Source organism: Lissotriton helveticus, chromosome 10 (genome assembly GCF_964261635.1).
Source record: "Lissotriton helveticus chromosome 10, aLisHel1.1, whole genome shotgun sequence".
Lineage (NCBI taxonomy): Eukaryota > Metazoa > Chordata > Amphibia > Caudata > Salamandridae > Lissotriton > Lissotriton helveticus.
Genome location: NC_136071.1, coordinates 1,025,501,441 through 1,025,517,694, shown reverse-complemented (window position 1 = coordinate 1,025,517,694; position 16,254 = coordinate 1,025,501,441). Strand labels below are relative to the sequence as shown.

The following is a 16,254-nucleotide window of genomic DNA, read 5'->3' as shown; positions in this document are numbered from 1 at the left end:
CCATCATGCACTGGGACAGGAACAGACTAATTTGCATATAGCCAGGTTCTGAGCTGGGATGGTGCATTGAGCTAAAAAACGGTGATGGATTAAAACCATGATCTCTTGACTTGGTAAGAGTATTCTGCATCATTCAGAAACTCTGTCCATCACCACCCCCCTTTTCCAAAATCGGTTTTATCCACACTATGTGTGGGAGGGTATGCTCAGACGTGAGTCCCTTGCTCATTGCACCATCAGGATTCAAGCAAGCCGGGCCGAAGAAGGCTGTGATGCCAGAAACCGGTCCCCGGAAGCTTGTTTCCTTCCCAGTATAAGAATTGGCTTGGTAGTTTGGTTTGCCCTGTTCCCATCATGCACTGGGACAGGAACAGACTAATTTGCATATAGCCAGGTTCTGAGCTGGGATGGTGCATTGAGCTAAAAAACGGTGATGGATTAAAACCATGATCTCTTGACTTGGTAAGAGTATTCTGCATCATTCAGAAACTCTGTCCATCACCACCCCCCTTTTCCAAAATCGGTTTTATCCACACTATGTGTGGGAGGGTATGCTCAGACGTGAGTCCCTTGCTCATTGCACCATCAGGATTCAAGCAAGCCGGGCCGAAGAAGGCTGTGATGCCAGAAACCGGTCCCCGGAAGCTTGTTTCCTTCCCAGTATAAGAATTGGCTTGGTAGTTTGGTTTGCCCTGTTCCCATCATGCACTGGGACAGGAACAGACTAATTTGCATATAGCCAGGTTCTGAGCTGGGATGGTGCATTGAGCTAAAAAACGGTGATGGATTAAAACCATGATCTCTTGACTTGGTAAGAGTATTCTGCATCATTCAGAAACTCTGTCCATCACCACCCCCCTTTTCCAAAATCGGTTTTATCCACACTATGTGTGGGAGGGTATGCTCAGACGTGAGTCCCTTGCTCATTGCACCATCAGGATTCAAGCAAGCCGGGCCGAAGAAGGCTGTGATGCCAGAAACCGGTCCCCGGAAGCTTGTTTCCTTCCCAGTATAAGAATTGGCTTGGTAGTTTGGTTTGCCCTGTTCCCATCATGCACTGGGACAGGAACAGACTAATTTGCATATAGCCAGGTTCTGAGCTGGGATGGTGCATTGAGCTAAAAAACGGTGATGGATTAAAACCATGATCTCTTGACTTGGTAAGAGTATTCTGCATCATTCAGAAACTCTGTCCATCACCACCCCCCTTTTCCAAAATCGGTTTTATCCACACTATGTGTGGGAGGGTATGCTCAGACGTGAGTCCCTTGCTCATTGCACCATCAGGATTCAAGCAAGCCGGGCCGAAGAAGGCTGTGATGCCAGAAACCGGTCCCCGGAAGCTTGTTTCCTTCCCAGTATAAGAATTGGCTTGGTAGTTTGGTTTGCCCTGTTCCCATCATGCACTGGGACAGGAACAGACTAATTTGCATATAGCCAGGTTCTGAGCTGGGATGGTGCATTGAGCTAAAAAACGGTGATGGATTAAAACCATGATCTCTTGACTTGGTAAGAGTATTCTGCATCATTCAGAAACTCTGTCCATCACCACCCCCCTTTTCCAAAATCATGTCTCTGTTGTAACCTTTAACTTGCAATTCAATAATATTAGGCAATAAAAGGCTTCAATTAGATATAAAAAGGGTAATAAAAGTCAAAGTTCTCCCAACAGAGTCCCCCAAAACCTGGGCCCCCAAAATGCTTAAGATGATGATGTTTGCCAATGAGAGTGAATATTACTAATTTTGATTTTTATATCACCTGTAAGCTCAGTGTCGTCAGCTATTCACTTGCATGGAAGTTGTAGACGGTGCAGGTCAGCAATGACCTGCACCGGACCTACGGATGCTATGAATTCCATCCCTGAATTAAATAAATTTTCTCACAGAAGAATCCCAACTCGACTCTGGAGCCCACCTGGATATGTTGGGGGCTTGGTTATCTAGGGTCCGTTTTCGACCTTACCTAGCCAGGCAGGAGTAGAACACTTCTGCCAAAGACTACTTCTGGCTTCAAGCAGATAGGAGGAGAGATGTATTGAGCTGTTCTCGACAGAGAAAAGTGTTTCAGACACGTGCACAGTCTACTATACTAATTTCTTGATGTTTGGAAAGGCTTTCTCAGGGGAACATATTAAAGTATTCCCTGGAGAAACGAACTGCACAACAACAAAATGAAATATGGGAGGAGGGCTTTGGAATGTTAGTGCTACTACTCATGGGTTTATCAACAATAGCTGACTGGTGTCACACTTTAAAAGACCTTGTTTGCTCCCTTCAAAGAGAAGGGGGGACGAGTATACCTTATTGCTGCCCAGATGAATGTCTGCCCACAATGTGAGGTGAGTGCAGAAGGTCCTGTAGCAGAAAAAATATGTTCATCTGCCCGGAAGAAAACCAGTGGACTGGTTACAAACGGCCAAGTATCCTGCTTGTCCTGCCAGAAAATCATTTCACATGGCGGAAGGGTGCAGAGGGTCCTCTGGACAGAAGAAGCAGCAGCAGAAAACCTAGAAAACCAGTTGGAAATTGACAACTGGCGGTGGAATTGAAACAAAAGGTGCATGACGCCTTCTGCAACTCGACAGTATAGAGTTTGGATTTTGAACACAACTCAAAGATTTGAAGACACTTCGTCAATGTAGCAACTATACCAGGACTTTAGCTGCAAAGTTGGATAGTACTGCCGCAAGAAAGCAGAACTTGAGGATTCTTTTTTAACTGCTTATTTTCTGAAGTCTTGCACCTGGTGAGGCTGCCAAGAGTTTACTAACCCCTGGCCATGCCAAATATAAAAGCAATGCGGCCACTGTCCCCAATTTTTGTTATAATATTTGATCCCTACATGCAATTCTTGTAGCACTTTGCATATTACATTTTTGTCTCTCCATTAAATTTGTTTGGACATTTAAAGTTCTTAATTCGTAATCTTACCGTTTGGGATACTTGTTGCACGAATGATGCACAGTCTTTACAACGCGAGCGTTACCACATGTTACTTTTAAAATGCAGCAGTTACCACACAGGTATTTTACACGCATGCCATTTTCTGCCACTTAACAGCATGGGACATCACCACACAGAGAGAGATGCTATTTTAAAAACCTCCATTAAGCTTTTGGGCAGAAGCAATAAAAAGGAAGCAAAAAGCCTAACATACGTATGCAGAAGTCATGGTAGTCATGAGTTCTTTTAAAGTGTGGGATTTGTAACATAGCTGTCATATACAGTAAATGCAGAATGTCAGGTGCTCGGACAGCATGAGGTGGGATCGCATTCACTTTAGAAGTTCAATGAATACAAAATTATTAGAATAAAAAAAGTACTCATAATACAAAGAATACAAGCTAAAATTAAGTAATAATCAAGAGCAGGAAATTGAACAGGCTGGAATAGAGTGTAGGGATCTGGATCAACTAATGTTGTGTGTACGATTTATACCACTAGAACCACTATTATATGCTTCCCAAGCTATTCTAAACTAAAGGTGGAGGTTATTCACAGGGGCTTCATGTTTGCCATAAAAATGTCTAGCTGGACCAATTCGATCTTTCTTTTGATTTCCAGGGGTAATTTCGTAGTGAAATATTGTCGACTACCTTGATAAAGGAAATCCGGTTCTTCCAAACTGCCGATTTGAGAGCAGCTGGATTTTTCCAGTAACTAAGGCTAAGTTGACATGCCAGTGTGAGTAAAAGATCTAATTCATATCTATCCTCTTCTTTTTTCAACTGTGGATCAAGGGAGTGCCGATCTGGCTCAGGATGTACGAGAGTGGTCTCTAGCCGAAGAAGCAGTTATGAAACGTACCCGTAGGCACGAGAAGCTGCAAGCGGATCTGATGATCTGGCACGAAATGTGCACCTCTGGGTTGACGGAGGGAGAGCCCTCCACTCAAGATACGCTTGAAAGCGGGGAAAGTGGGTCGGATATGGACGACTACCCTAATCATGATGGGGGGGGGGGGGGGGGGGAAGAGTGGCTTGATCCCAGCACTATGCAGCCTGTGGGCCATTGGTGTGTCCCATGCTTATACATCACTGTTATACTTACGAATGAATATGTACCCCTGTGTCTTTTGACCTCTGATGCTACCACCTGTACAAGTATTGCCAATTACATGAACGATATGCTTCTATATGCTGTATCATTGTCAATTTGTTTTTGTTATTGTAAAATGAAAAACAAAGTTGAAAAAAATAAGTGTGGCTCAAGGGGACCCATTAGTAAGAACAGGAATTCCTTTTTGGGTTGGATCAAAAGAGTGCTCTGATGTACTCGAGAACATCCTTACACAATTTTGACAAGGATGGGCAATAAAAAAAATCATATGCGCAAGATCACCATCGCCTTGGTTGCAATTCCAACAAGTGGGTGTTTCTCGAAGTTTCTGTGTTTGCAGCCGGGATGGGGTCCAGAACGTTCCATGAATTAACATGAATTTAGTTTTGGCCAGTACTAGGGTTACCTTGTGTAAGAAAGGAGAGTGTACAATTTTAGAGCAGGTCATGTTACTTTCGGCTGACAGGCCTCCTCTCACCCAATTATCATGATGTCTACCTTTCAAGAGCTTAGAAGGAGATGGGAGAGGATGTAGCATTAAGGCTAAAGCAGTCGACCTTGAAGCTGGGGGAACTGAGTTCGAGTTTAGGCAAGGACGTTCAACATCCTGTGATTCTGGGCAAATTACTTAATCTCACCATGCCTAACAAAAATGAAAGTGTCCATCTGTAACGAAACTGGTGCTCATGTAGAGCGCTCTGATACCTGATATTCTCGGGTCTAGTTCGCTCTATATAAAACTCTAGAAATTTTTTTTTTTAATTTTTTTTTAAACGATGGCCTTTAGTATTGATATATTTTGGAGACTTTGTGTCCTGATGTGGTTAGGATGCAAGCAAAAGAGGCAGCGAGGGGACTTTATACAAAAAGATTTGTTTACGAATACAGGTCTTAAAATGTCAGGAAGTTACAGAAATCCATATTTTTTAAGGAATATGTTTGTTGTAAATTGGCAAAGGTTATAGGACGTTTGCTTGAGTCCAATTGATTAATAGTGATGATTCTTCAAGATGCCCAGTCCGCCCATCGAATGGTTGACCTTCCAGTTTAATCTTGTAGTTGTTCCATATAGAAGCTAAGTTAGAGGTGCGTATTTTGTTGTCTAGAAGAGAGTCAATTTGTAATACGACATCTTTTGTATTATTTATGATACATTTTGAGTGCAGCAGGTTCACTGGGCTGATTGAAATCAATGAGATAAGGATCCCAAGGGCAATAATAGCAGTTTCTATTTCTAGCCATAGAGGGATATAGTCCTCTGTCTGGATTGACCACTGGATACCATGCTTGAAGAGGAAGGCTGTTTAGCATTTTTTATTTTTCAAGTTAGGCAGGTTTACTCCTTCAAGGGTTTTGGGCAAGTCTGTTTTTCTCCCTTGCCACAGGAATTTCATAATGAGACCATCTGTTTTGCTTAAAAGATCGTCAGAGACTGTGAGTGGTAGCATGCTGATTAGGTAATTTATAATGGGCGCAATCATCATCTTCACTGTCTCTATCTTTCCCCACCAGGTTAGGTATTTCGGCGACCAGCCTTCCAACTTGTCTGTAATTTTCTTGAGGGTTAACAATGCATTATGCTTGAGTGAGTCAATGACATTATAGAAGAATCCCAGGCCAAGGTATTTAATGTGGTGTGGTTGCCAGAATAGTCCTGTGTCCCCCAACAATTCTCTGGAACCTATATTGTTCAGTAGGATAAACTTAGATGTATCTCTGTTAAGAGTGTATGCTAAGTTTTTAGAAAATTCAGCGAAGAGAATCATTAGGTGTGGGATCGACTGGTCTGCCTCATCTGTGACCATCAAAATATCGTCTGCATATGCTGCTGTTTTCACTGTTAGCGCATCAAATCTAAATATTGTTTGGCTTAATTTTTCCTAATATTATAAAGTAGGGGCTCAAGGGACAGAAGAAAAAGAGAAAGGGAAAGTCGGCAGCCTTGTCGGGTACCTTGTTTCTGTAAAATGGCCTCTGAGAGGTAACCGCCGCTCAAACTCTGGCACTGGGTTTAGAGTATAGAGCCATAACAATTCGCATGAAGGAGGTGGCAGGTTTGAAGTTATGTAACACTGCTTTAAGTTATCTCCAGTCTACTTTGTCAAACGCTTTTTCTGCGTTTAACTAAATGGCAACTCTTGGTGTTGTCTGGCCTAGTCAATTACGTGGCAAAGTAGTCTGGTAGTGTACCTGGAGAGCCAATTAAAAATCAAACATTTGGGAAGGGGGAATTAATTTAAGCATGTATTGCTGGATTCTGACGGCTAGCATTTTATCATACATTTTACAATCAATGTCGATAAAGGATATTGGCCTGTAGTTATTAGTCAGTCCTGGGTCTTTTCCTGCTTTGGGTAGAACCACGATAATGGCTTCCGCGGAGGTACCAGGGATTGTGCCAGAGTCAGCAAATTGAGTGTGTAGTTGAAGAAGGGGATTGCTTAGTAATAGTCTTCACAGGGAGTTTGTGTTTCTAGTTTTAAATCCTAACAATGACAGAGTTATGCATAAATGGTCGGAGCCTAGTCTTGATTTAATTGTCGTTTGATCAATTTTGTAAGAATGGTCACCTGAGACCATGATATAATCGATTCAGGAGTATGTTGAGACAGGTGGGGGAGATTGTAGTTGTTTTCTGCAGACCATTGTAGTCTGTATGTGTCCTTTCGATTACATTTTCACCGATTCATTTTAGGAGTTTGTGCGATTTAGGGAGGTGGTACCTGCATGTGGAGTCCCTGCCGACTGTGGAATCTAGTGGTGGGATGAAATCCCCAGCTAAGAGGAGGAGTGATCCGCTAGGAATGGGCAGAAGGTTTTATGCGAGTGTGGTCCAGAATTTCTGGTCATCCACATTCAGTGCATAAACGTTGGCCACAAAAATATTTACTCAATTTTTGGACATTTTAGAGACAGGACACCTCCCTTCAGAATCTGATTTGGATGAGAGTATATTAATTTTAGTGGTGTGAGAAATTAAAGTTACTACCCCATACCCCCCCCCCCCCTTAGAGTAAGGGAGCAAGCAGCCTCAGCAGAGCCACTGTATCTAACAGAAAGGGCTATGTCTTGATTAAGTTTGCATTCCTGTAATAGAACAAGATCACCATGTAGTGTACAAGTGTGATCTAAGATTTTCCTTCTCTTGACAAAGTGGTTTAGGCCCTTGATGTTTACTGAGATCACTTTTAGTGATGAGGAGTTATGCATCATGGTGTAGAGTCATTATCTAGGATGCGACTATAATGGAATCTTTTTTGGGGCACATCTCAATGGATGATAAGACCTGGGAGGGCCATGGCTGCTGTTGGAGAGAAAGTAGTGGTCTTTTAACCTTTGTTTGCATAGCTGCATTGCTGTTTTAGTCAGCCCTGGTAAGAGCGCCAGAAGGTTTACATAGCAATACATTTATCGCAGCAAAATATTCATCAGACTAAGGCATAGAAAGCATATAAACAACTATAAACAACTAAAAATAACTCTAAAACGCCCAATCAGTTCCCTTTCGTCCTACCAGAACCCCCTCCACCAACTTGTAATAAGAGAACGCGATGATCAGGGGAAGTTGTAGCTCGGAATAGGCAGTGTATAAAGAGTACTCTTCCATGGGTATGGCCATATTTGTTAAGTATTGGTTATTGGCAGTAATACCAGTATCAGGAAGTGTCCTGTGGTGTTTGTGAGTTACGTTAGGTGTCGGATGGTATCAGTGAGGTTGGGTATTATCCGATCTTAGCCATATAACTGCTCAACTGGTGCCTGTGAGTCAATCAAGTAAGCACAGCGAGAACACGGATTGGTAACAGCTTGGTATTCCCTGGGTCCTCCCATTGTGTTGGAACGTCAGGTGTGCTTTTGCTTAGGGGTGATCGGTTAACTTCACTAATAGCTAAATAATTTAACGGAACTTTTAACAGGGCCAACGTAGAGCCCCTAAACCCCAAATACTTTGGTACATCAGGTTATCATTACATTATTGAATCATCATAACATCTTTACATTGGTAATTTTTTTACATGGTTAGACCATTAACCTTTGCCAATGCAGATGACCAGATAAGGTCAAATCAGACTAGATTAGGCAAACCTGGACGAGTCAATGTTTTGGGGTGGGTTTTGGCTGCGAGATGTCCATGTCGGCTTCATCTCTTTCATCCAGAAATCTCCCCAAGTCTCTATGGTCGCAGTAGGTATGGTACTGAGAGATCTTGCTATTCACCTCTATTGAAATATCTAGTGTGATAGTAATATATTTAAAGGGCAATCTCAACTGCCCATATAGGTGCATACTTAACAATGTTAGTCTTAATATAACTCTTGCATAACATCTTTGAATACAAATGCAAATATTTCAACTCCTTGTGAAATTGCTAGACATATACAGACTACATTATTCTTCCAAATTAAATACATTCCAGTGGTTTCCAGATTAATTTAATCTTTGAAAGATCGACTGCGCTGCAATCTTTTTCAATCTGTGAATGTTCTGTAAGGAATTTCACCATTTTACCAACAATGTTTTTTTTTTACAATTGTTCCAATTACTGGTTACGACTGTGTTGTAGAAATCGTAAAAAAATCTAGGGCTTTTTTTTTACATTGAATTCTACAATGTACAAATAGAAGTAATGTTAGCACTTCATATCACTTCTCTGCATTTTCTTACTTATGTAAATTTCAGAACTCACCATTACTCAAAATATGGCACTGAAATATAGTGAATTCATGTTCATGTATCAAAAGCCTAAAGGAAGAGCTGGCTAATTTTGGTGGCTTTGGCTACCAAGAAAAGAATGAAAAACGTAATTACCAATGAGCGTGAAGAAGCAGTAGTTCGCCACATCCGCTTTACTTGATCTGACAAAATCACATCTGAAATTCCCAAGATACATCTTGCAGAAATAACCGTTTTCAAAAGAGTCTTTCAAAACACGTATTTTCTCCAGAATATCTTGAGTTAAGAATTTCTAAGAAAGTATTAGAAGGCTGTCACTTCTTGCAATAAGGGAAACTCTCCACCTTGAGAGTATAATATAGTTATTTCAAAACTTATGGTTCCACTGTTTGAACCAAGACATTATGTCTCCTCACAACATTATTGTAAGGCTGCTTTCTTGAGCACTACCACTGCAGCATGTTGGAGTTTGAGACGCAGGTTTTTGTTTTCCAGGACCTTACAGAGTTTTATATACGAACAAAACACAAGCTAACATCTTGCCTTTTTACCTTAAATAGTTGCATCTTTGCTTACTGATTATAAAATACTATCTCCCACCTTTCTTCAAAATCCCTTTATCCCCCAACCAAGAGACAGCTACACATGCTTAATACTAGGATACTCCTACGATTCTATTTAGATAAAAAACAAAGATCTTAGGAAACGGACCATGAGCGTATTTGCAAATGTTTAGCCATTGCCAAACAGTTCACCTCTAGCAAGATAATCACTGGTATTGCATTATGATACCAGAAAGGTAAAAATCCTCTTCGTGGTGGATCAAAACTCATACTTCAAGAAAGAAACTATTACAGCCCCCTGAGATACATTCTGATGTAGACAGTTGCTATACAGCCACCCATAGAAATATAAATGCTTTCCCACAACATTATTGTCTTAATTCAGAGTCCAAGGCCAACACCCATGTAGGATAAGCATTCCTACAGACTCTCTTTAACCAATATCTGTGGCCATTTATTTATCATTCCCATTCTCTTTGTACTGCGGTTTTATAGTAATCAGTTTACTGCTCCATTCAGTGTGTGTACTATTTTATTTATTCTAGGCTATCAATGAAGATCCCATGATGTAAAGGACAGGTTACTTCGTTATAATCCTAGTTCTCCATCACAAGTATCTCCAATGAAGATTGAACATTTGGTTACTCTGTATACTTGAACATCCCCAACCTACTTACAAGCCATACCGTCTGAGATCCATGAACTAAGCAAACTTACTGGACACCTTCATATGTCTACCTTCTTCACGAACAAGCTATTAGGTGAATAAGGCAGAAGTAAAATGTTATGCATAAACTAAAAATACACATTCTGTGAGATCGCTTATTCAGCAAGAGGATGGTTAGTTACACAACAACAGATTACTTAATGTACAAAAACAAAAACAAAAAGATATGGTTTTCTTTGACTATAGTCCTATAGTATTAATCCACAATCAAAGGAAATGAGCACATACCGTTCACCAGAGGATACTACGAAAGAAAAGATGTTTGAACAATGTAATACAATGAAGAAAAGAATTTAACCCATGGGTGTTAGCAACAAGATACTGAAAGAGTTAAGCTAACTATGCTTTGATAGGGCCATAGTTTTTCCCACATGGGAAAATCCTTCCGTGTTTAATAAATGTTCACTTTAAATGATCAATACTGTAGCATCAATTGCCCTCTATGATCAGTAGAAAAACACAGGGACTTCTATAAAAGCGAATTAAACTTGTGCACCTAGAACATTAAGACTCAATCAGCACATGGAGCGATCAGGGATTACATCCTTAACTTGAACCACTGGCAAATCACCCTGCATGCTGAATATTTTAGACCTCGTCAGTAAACTGCACAATCAGTAGTGCCAAGCATAGTTTACTATTGCATGAGTGTACTGTGCAAAGTTTTATGATGTGTCATTATTTCAGAGTCATGCAAGGTGTTGTTTGCCTTCCTTTGTATAGGTCTGCATTCAATTTGATCATAGGAAACCTGAACTGCATTTCTCCAATATTACTCCTTTGTCTCATTATTTGTCACTGCTAAGGATCTGCAGCACTTCGAGAAAAAACAAGCATTTGAAAAGCCAATATAGCGGCCTTTCATGAGGTAAAGCATACAAACACAGGCATACAGAAATAGAGTGGCGGTGGTAATGGAGGTGATGATAATGTTAGTGCTGGTAATGAAAGAAGATCTGGTGGCAATAATGATGCCGGTGGTAATGGAGGTGGCGGTGGTAGTGATAATGGATGTGCTTGTGGTGGTAACAGCGGTAGAATTGGTGATGGTGGCAGTGCCGTTCACATTAATTCCTACCATGTTCAACATCTACATGAGTTCTCTTGCCAAATTGGTGCATCCTAGGGGAATCCAGATCATTCCCTATGCTGACGACACCCAATTGGTGGTATCCCTCAGCCAACAGTACAAATCTGAGCCTGCCTCACATTATGCCTTGGGAAGATCTCGTAGTGGATGGACAAGTCATTCCTAAAATTGAATGGAGCGAAGACAGAACTTATGCTCCTTGGTCACTCTGCCCCCGCACGTATTGATGCTCTTTGGCCCAGCTGTCTGGGCCCTCCACCTGCCCCCAAAAAACAGATTAAGAGTTTGGGAGTCTGGCTTGACAGCAAACTGGATTTGAAAGAACTAGCTTGTAAAGTCGCAGCCAGTTGCTAAGGATTTCTTAGGTTCATAAGGAAGATTCTCCCTCTCCTTCCTTTTGCTGCTAGACGAGTGTTAGTTCAGGCGCTGATACTCTCTCGGCTGGATTATGCAAATGCAGTCTATCTGGGAGTGCCCCAGGGCACTACCAACAAACTTCAAATTGTTCCGAACTGTGCTGCCCGCCTTCTAATGAACATTCCCAAACGCAGCTCAGCCAAACCAGCCCTTACCAGTTTGAACTGGCTTCCCATCCAGGATAGAATTAGTTTTAAGGCAATGTGTATTGTTCATAAAGCCATTTCTGGGAAAGGCTCCCCATTGATTCAATCTATGGTGCAATTATACCGCCCCAACAGGACGTTGAGATCAACCATAAATGTTTACTCATAGTGCCCATGATTAAGCATGCACGAACGGGAGGTCGGCGGTTCTCATACAATGCAGCCAAGTTCTGGGACCAGATTCCCGATCATATTTGCCGGTAATCAAATTATTTTAATTTCAGGAAACAGCTCAAAGCCTTTCTTTTTCCTTGATCTGTGCTTAGTCGACTAAGGTGCTACATTAAGCGCTATACAAATGTGTATTCATTCATCCTGTCAAAATAAATAGAAAAACATGTACTGATGTGAGAAAAAAATATAGATTGCTTTCTGTATACAATGCAGGTATGGACCAAGAACTTAAGGCATTTTGAGTGTGTTTTTCAGAAATAGTTTCTTGTGTATTTAATGCAAGCACTTCATATGAGGTTGAATGAAAACCAAAACAGCCAATAATGTGAGGGTGTAATACTCCTCTAGGCGGAGCCAAAGACTGATTTTTATATATCTATCTATATATATATATATCTATATATATATATATATCTATATATAGATATATATATATATATCTATATCTACACACCAACACGAACAGCTATATTCAGCTGAAAGACGGAGAGCTCTCAAGTATCCTTTCAGTGATGTTTATTTGAAGACCCCTCACCCCCGACAGATGCGTTTCGCCTTGTGGCTTCGTAAAAAAAAAAAAAAAAAAATATATATATATATATATATATATATATATATATATATATATATATATATATATATATATAATTGGTAACAATATGTGTGCAGACCACTCTGCTGTCAAGCCAGACTTAAATGGGGAGTGGCACCCAAAACGATAAACCACATGTTTATCCTAGAAACGAACAAACATTAACATCAATTTAACAGTACACAACTCTTACATATTATGGAAGAATATTTAAACTAAAGTAATTTGGTTGGGGAACCTATTTATGCTACACTGCATGTACTTTCAGGGCAAATTGTTTGTCACACTGCTGAAAACCTTTACAGTATAGAAGACCATCACAAGTCAATCTAAGGTATATCCTTTCAAAGTAATGCAAAGAGCAACTAATACTGCACAACAAGTTGGGTCGTCAGATGTACTGAAGGATTGTGCAATCTTAAATCCTGTGATTCGCAAATACCAAAGGATTTGGAAATGCAAAATTACTTTTAGTAATATACTAAATCCCAAACCCCCATCCAATCACAATTTGGAAGGGGCATAACTGCCTAAATGGGTCTTGTGTCAGTGGTTTGCCACCAAAATTTCTGTCACAAACCACTGACCAGTTGGGAACTCCTTTAAGGAGGCGGTAACTGATTTGCAAACGGGAAGAGGTCTCCTTGGCAACCCTTCCCTTTTAGTAATCAAGTCTGCAGCCTCGGTTTGGAGTAGGCAGTTATCCAGGGGACCCACTGCCAGCTCTTTCTGATATAGGAAAATTATTGTTTTTAAGCAGCACCCCGGTTTCATTAGGGAACTCCGGGTATTATAAAAAAACAAAAAAGGTTACTTGTTGGCGAAAATAAAACAGAGTTAGAGTTTAGCTGTCCCATGCAGTCACTCATCCCTATATCTGTAGCCAATCGCGAGGGGGAGGGGAGGGGGGGGGGGTGGGGGGAGGTGTCACAAATTGCAACTGGCCTAATGAGCAAGCTGTTCAGACATCACACGCAAATTATGAATTAGCAAACCAACCTGACAGCACATGAGGTGGGTTTGCATAATCGGAGCCTACTCGCAAAACGTTGGAGCGCAATTTGCGGCCAATTTTTGCAAGAGGACTCTTAGTACATAAGGCTTTCAATTTATTTTCACAGCAAGTGAACCTAAAGGAACATTTTTAATAGCGCTGTAATAATTTTGGGAAAACACTTGAATACATGCTTAGAGTCATACACAGATTATGTTGTACTTGTTACCAGACTTACCAACAGGAACTGAGTAAACTCCGCATAGGGCAAAAAACGTTTTCTGTCTTTTCCAAAGTGCAGCTGTACAAATTCAGAATCCCAGTTGAACGGTATGTGTTGATGGATTGTGGTCTGACCAAAAACCTGTTTAACATCCTCTGAAAGACAAAAAGAGCAGGTTTTACCAACATTAAATAAAAAGAGGGTCTCACTCTACGCTCTCACTCTACTCTAGTGCAGAACACTTGATGAATGTGGAAAAACATATGTAGAATGTGGCTAGTGAGAAGCAGAGGACTTAACCAGTTTTACTAAGGGATGTTGACAGATCCATATGGGAGTGGATTCTGGCAGAAGATATGACACTAGCTTTAAAAACATGATAGAATTAGGAGTATGGCACAAAAGAAGATTTTTGTTTCAAAAGACAGATTGGAAATTATGACTACTATCGTAAGGTTTTAAATTGATTTTAGAGGGATCTATTCTCATGGACTGCATTCTATGCATTTGTGTGATGTGCTCATTGTTTCCACCAAACATGTCATTTCTGTATCAGGATATTTTTGTATTTGACATGCATGTTCCCCAGTCTTGTGACTGGTAGGTTATGTAGATCACAGTCACAACATAATACATAGAAAGACAAGTATGAACAATTACTATTTTTAATATTCAGCTTTTAAATGATTTCCATATTTAGCCGCCGGCAAATCATTCACTGCTCACAATTACCTCAAAGTCTTTCTTCTTAACAGTTTTCCTTAGAAGGTTGAGCCAGGGCTCTTATTAGCATAATGACTGTCTTCATTTAAGAGGGAGAAGTCAACATTCCAGTCTTATTTGCTTCTTTATGTCCAACTGGTGCATTTCGATTTCCTAACTTAGTTTTTTGCCTTCCGCCCAATTCTAACCACAACATCCCACTCAAGACACAGGTCAGCAGTCAACCCTGCATTATACAATTTTAGTGCTGACCCATGCAGTATTTGTGCCTCAAACAAATCAAAAAGTAGGCATGTTTTTATTTATGATGATTTATCAGCATTGAAATGATGTCATCATTATTCGGCATTATAGTTAAAACTAGGGCTTTTGGAACGGTCTTCCAGATGCCCATCGGAACCGCCTTCGAGCGGTGGGTGGGCACTGCCCTTAAAAGGCTTGCAAGTTGTTGGTTTTTATTGCCCCATTCAGTGTGGCGCTTTAAACCCAATACCTATGGGGTACTCCAGGTCTCCCCCCTGTAAGTACCACTTTGTTTAATCTCTTTGTTGTCCCTGAGACTGCACTAAACCGTTCCATTGGCCTGACCTTATTTGCTTAAGTTGATGACACAACATTAGTTATTCGCCTCAAAAGAACCCGAAATGCTATTTAAGGCCAGTTCAGAGACTGCCTGTGTTCTCTTGCACAATGGATGGACTCAAATTCTCTTCAGCTATACTCTTCCAAGAGAGGAGGATTAGTATCTGCGCTATAGGCCTTTAGGAGCCCAGATAGAAACGTGTGTCACCCCTATTGTCCATTTCTTCTTCTTGTAATCTTGAACTTAGTTTTGATCTTCAACTTACATTTGAAGAACAGGGCTGTAAAAGGACTTCTTCTTGCTGTTTAACGTGCTGAGGAACGTTCTGTCTGTACTTCCTTTCAAAGCCTATAATAGTATAGTCCAGACCCTGATTCTTTCACGTCTGGTCTACTGCAATTTCCCATTCTAGGGAATTCCTAAACACTTATTACAACTCCTCCAGCTCATTCAGTATTTTATTTTGGTGCTCATCTCTTTCTGGGCTGAAAAAAACCTTTCTATTTCCTCTCATCTTAAATCTCTCCATTGGCTTTCAATTTCTCAAAGCGCCACTTTAAATTGTTCTGTATGTGCCACTCTCCAGCCAGGCATACTCTACTTTAGTATTATTTTCTCGTTAGTGCCCTCCACATACTAACAATACTGTGATTCTACTCATCTGCTTAGAGTTACTAAAATCCGAAGTGCAAGTGTAGGTAGCAGAACATAAATTTACATTAAGGCGAAGACCTTGACCTTCATGGCACATAGTGTCCGCTCGACCCTCTCTATCATTAGGGGAGAGCATGTGCTAGTATCCGGCTTACGAGACACTGTTGTTTAAAAAAAGTGCTTGGAGCCCGTCCATTGCTCACCATTTGTGCACTTCTGCATCACTCTTCCTTGCAGCATTCCTAATTGGCTAGTCCAGCTGAAACGTCACTCCTGAAGCTTGCTGCGGAACACGGACCAAGCACAGACTGATTCAACTTAATCAGTCACCGTTCGCGGATCCCGATGTTATTGAGATACCATTTCTTCCCCCCTCCCACTCCTGCTGCTTCCACTGTAGCACTTATTTTCTTTCCCTCATCGTCAGTTCCTCCTCACAGTTGGTTGCTCTTGGGTCGCTTACTGCTTGCACCCACCCTTCCCTCTCCCCTCCAGATCCTGAGAGGCGAAACTCTGGCTGTGCCAAAACAAGCAGACTGGCACATTTTGCACTTTTTACATTTTTATTTTGCT

General features: G+C 40.9%; 1 protein-coding gene across 1 annotated transcript in view; it reads right to left on the bottom strand.

The window, feature by feature from the left end:
- SLC25A13 (solute carrier family 25 member 13) overlaps nucleotides 1–16,254 on the bottom strand; it is a 707,445-nt gene that overhangs the window by 492,319 nt on the left and 198,872 nt on the right. Inside the window, exon 5 of the mRNA XM_078663721.1 lies at nucleotides 13,737–13,876. Coding sequence (XP_078519847.1) covers nucleotides 13,737–13,876 — 140 coding nt within the window. The remainder of the gene's footprint in view (nucleotides 1–13,736; nucleotides 13,877–16,254) is intronic.